Consider the following 391-nt stretch of genomic DNA (forward strand, 5'->3'; position numbering starts at 1 on the left):
CGGCGCTGGGGCTCCGGCGAGAGCTCCACGGCGCACTGTAACGTGCTGAGCTGGGAGCAAGTGCGCCGGCTGGACGGCCTCCTGAGCGAGACCATCCCCATCCACGGGCGCGGCAACTTCCCCACGCTCGAGCTGCAGCCCAGCCTCATCGTGAAGGTGGTGCGGCGGCGCCTGGCCGAGCAGCGCATCGGCGTCCGCGACGTGCGCCTCAACGGCTCGGCCGCCAGCCACGTCCTGCACCAGGACAGCGGCCTGGGCTACAAGGACCTGGACCTCATCTTCCGCGCCGACCTGCGCGGCGAGGAGGAGTTCCAGACGGTCAAGGACGTGGTGCTGGACTGCCTGCTGGACTTCCTGCCCGAGGGGGTCAACAAGGAGAAGATCACGCCGC

The 391-nt window shown here is 69.8% G+C and overlaps 1 protein-coding gene across 1 annotated transcript; it reads left to right on the forward strand.

Annotated features, from left to right (window-relative positions):
• Positions 1-6: 6 nt before the first annotated feature.
• On the forward strand, positions 7-387 carry LOC110594948 (protein FAM46A-like; the record flags this gene model as incomplete). Its single annotated transcript, XM_021709294.1, has 1 exon — positions 7-387. A coding segment is annotated over one exon (381 nt), but the record flags the coding sequence as incomplete, so codon positions are not given.
• Positions 388-391: the final 4 nt, after the last annotated feature.

This window comes from Carlito syrichta, unplaced genomic scaffold (genome assembly GCF_000164805.1).
Source record: "Carlito syrichta isolate Samal-C Ts95f unplaced genomic scaffold, Tarsius_syrichta-2.0.1 Scaffold170700, whole genome shotgun sequence".
Lineage (NCBI taxonomy): Eukaryota > Metazoa > Chordata > Mammalia > Primates > Tarsiidae > Carlito > Carlito syrichta.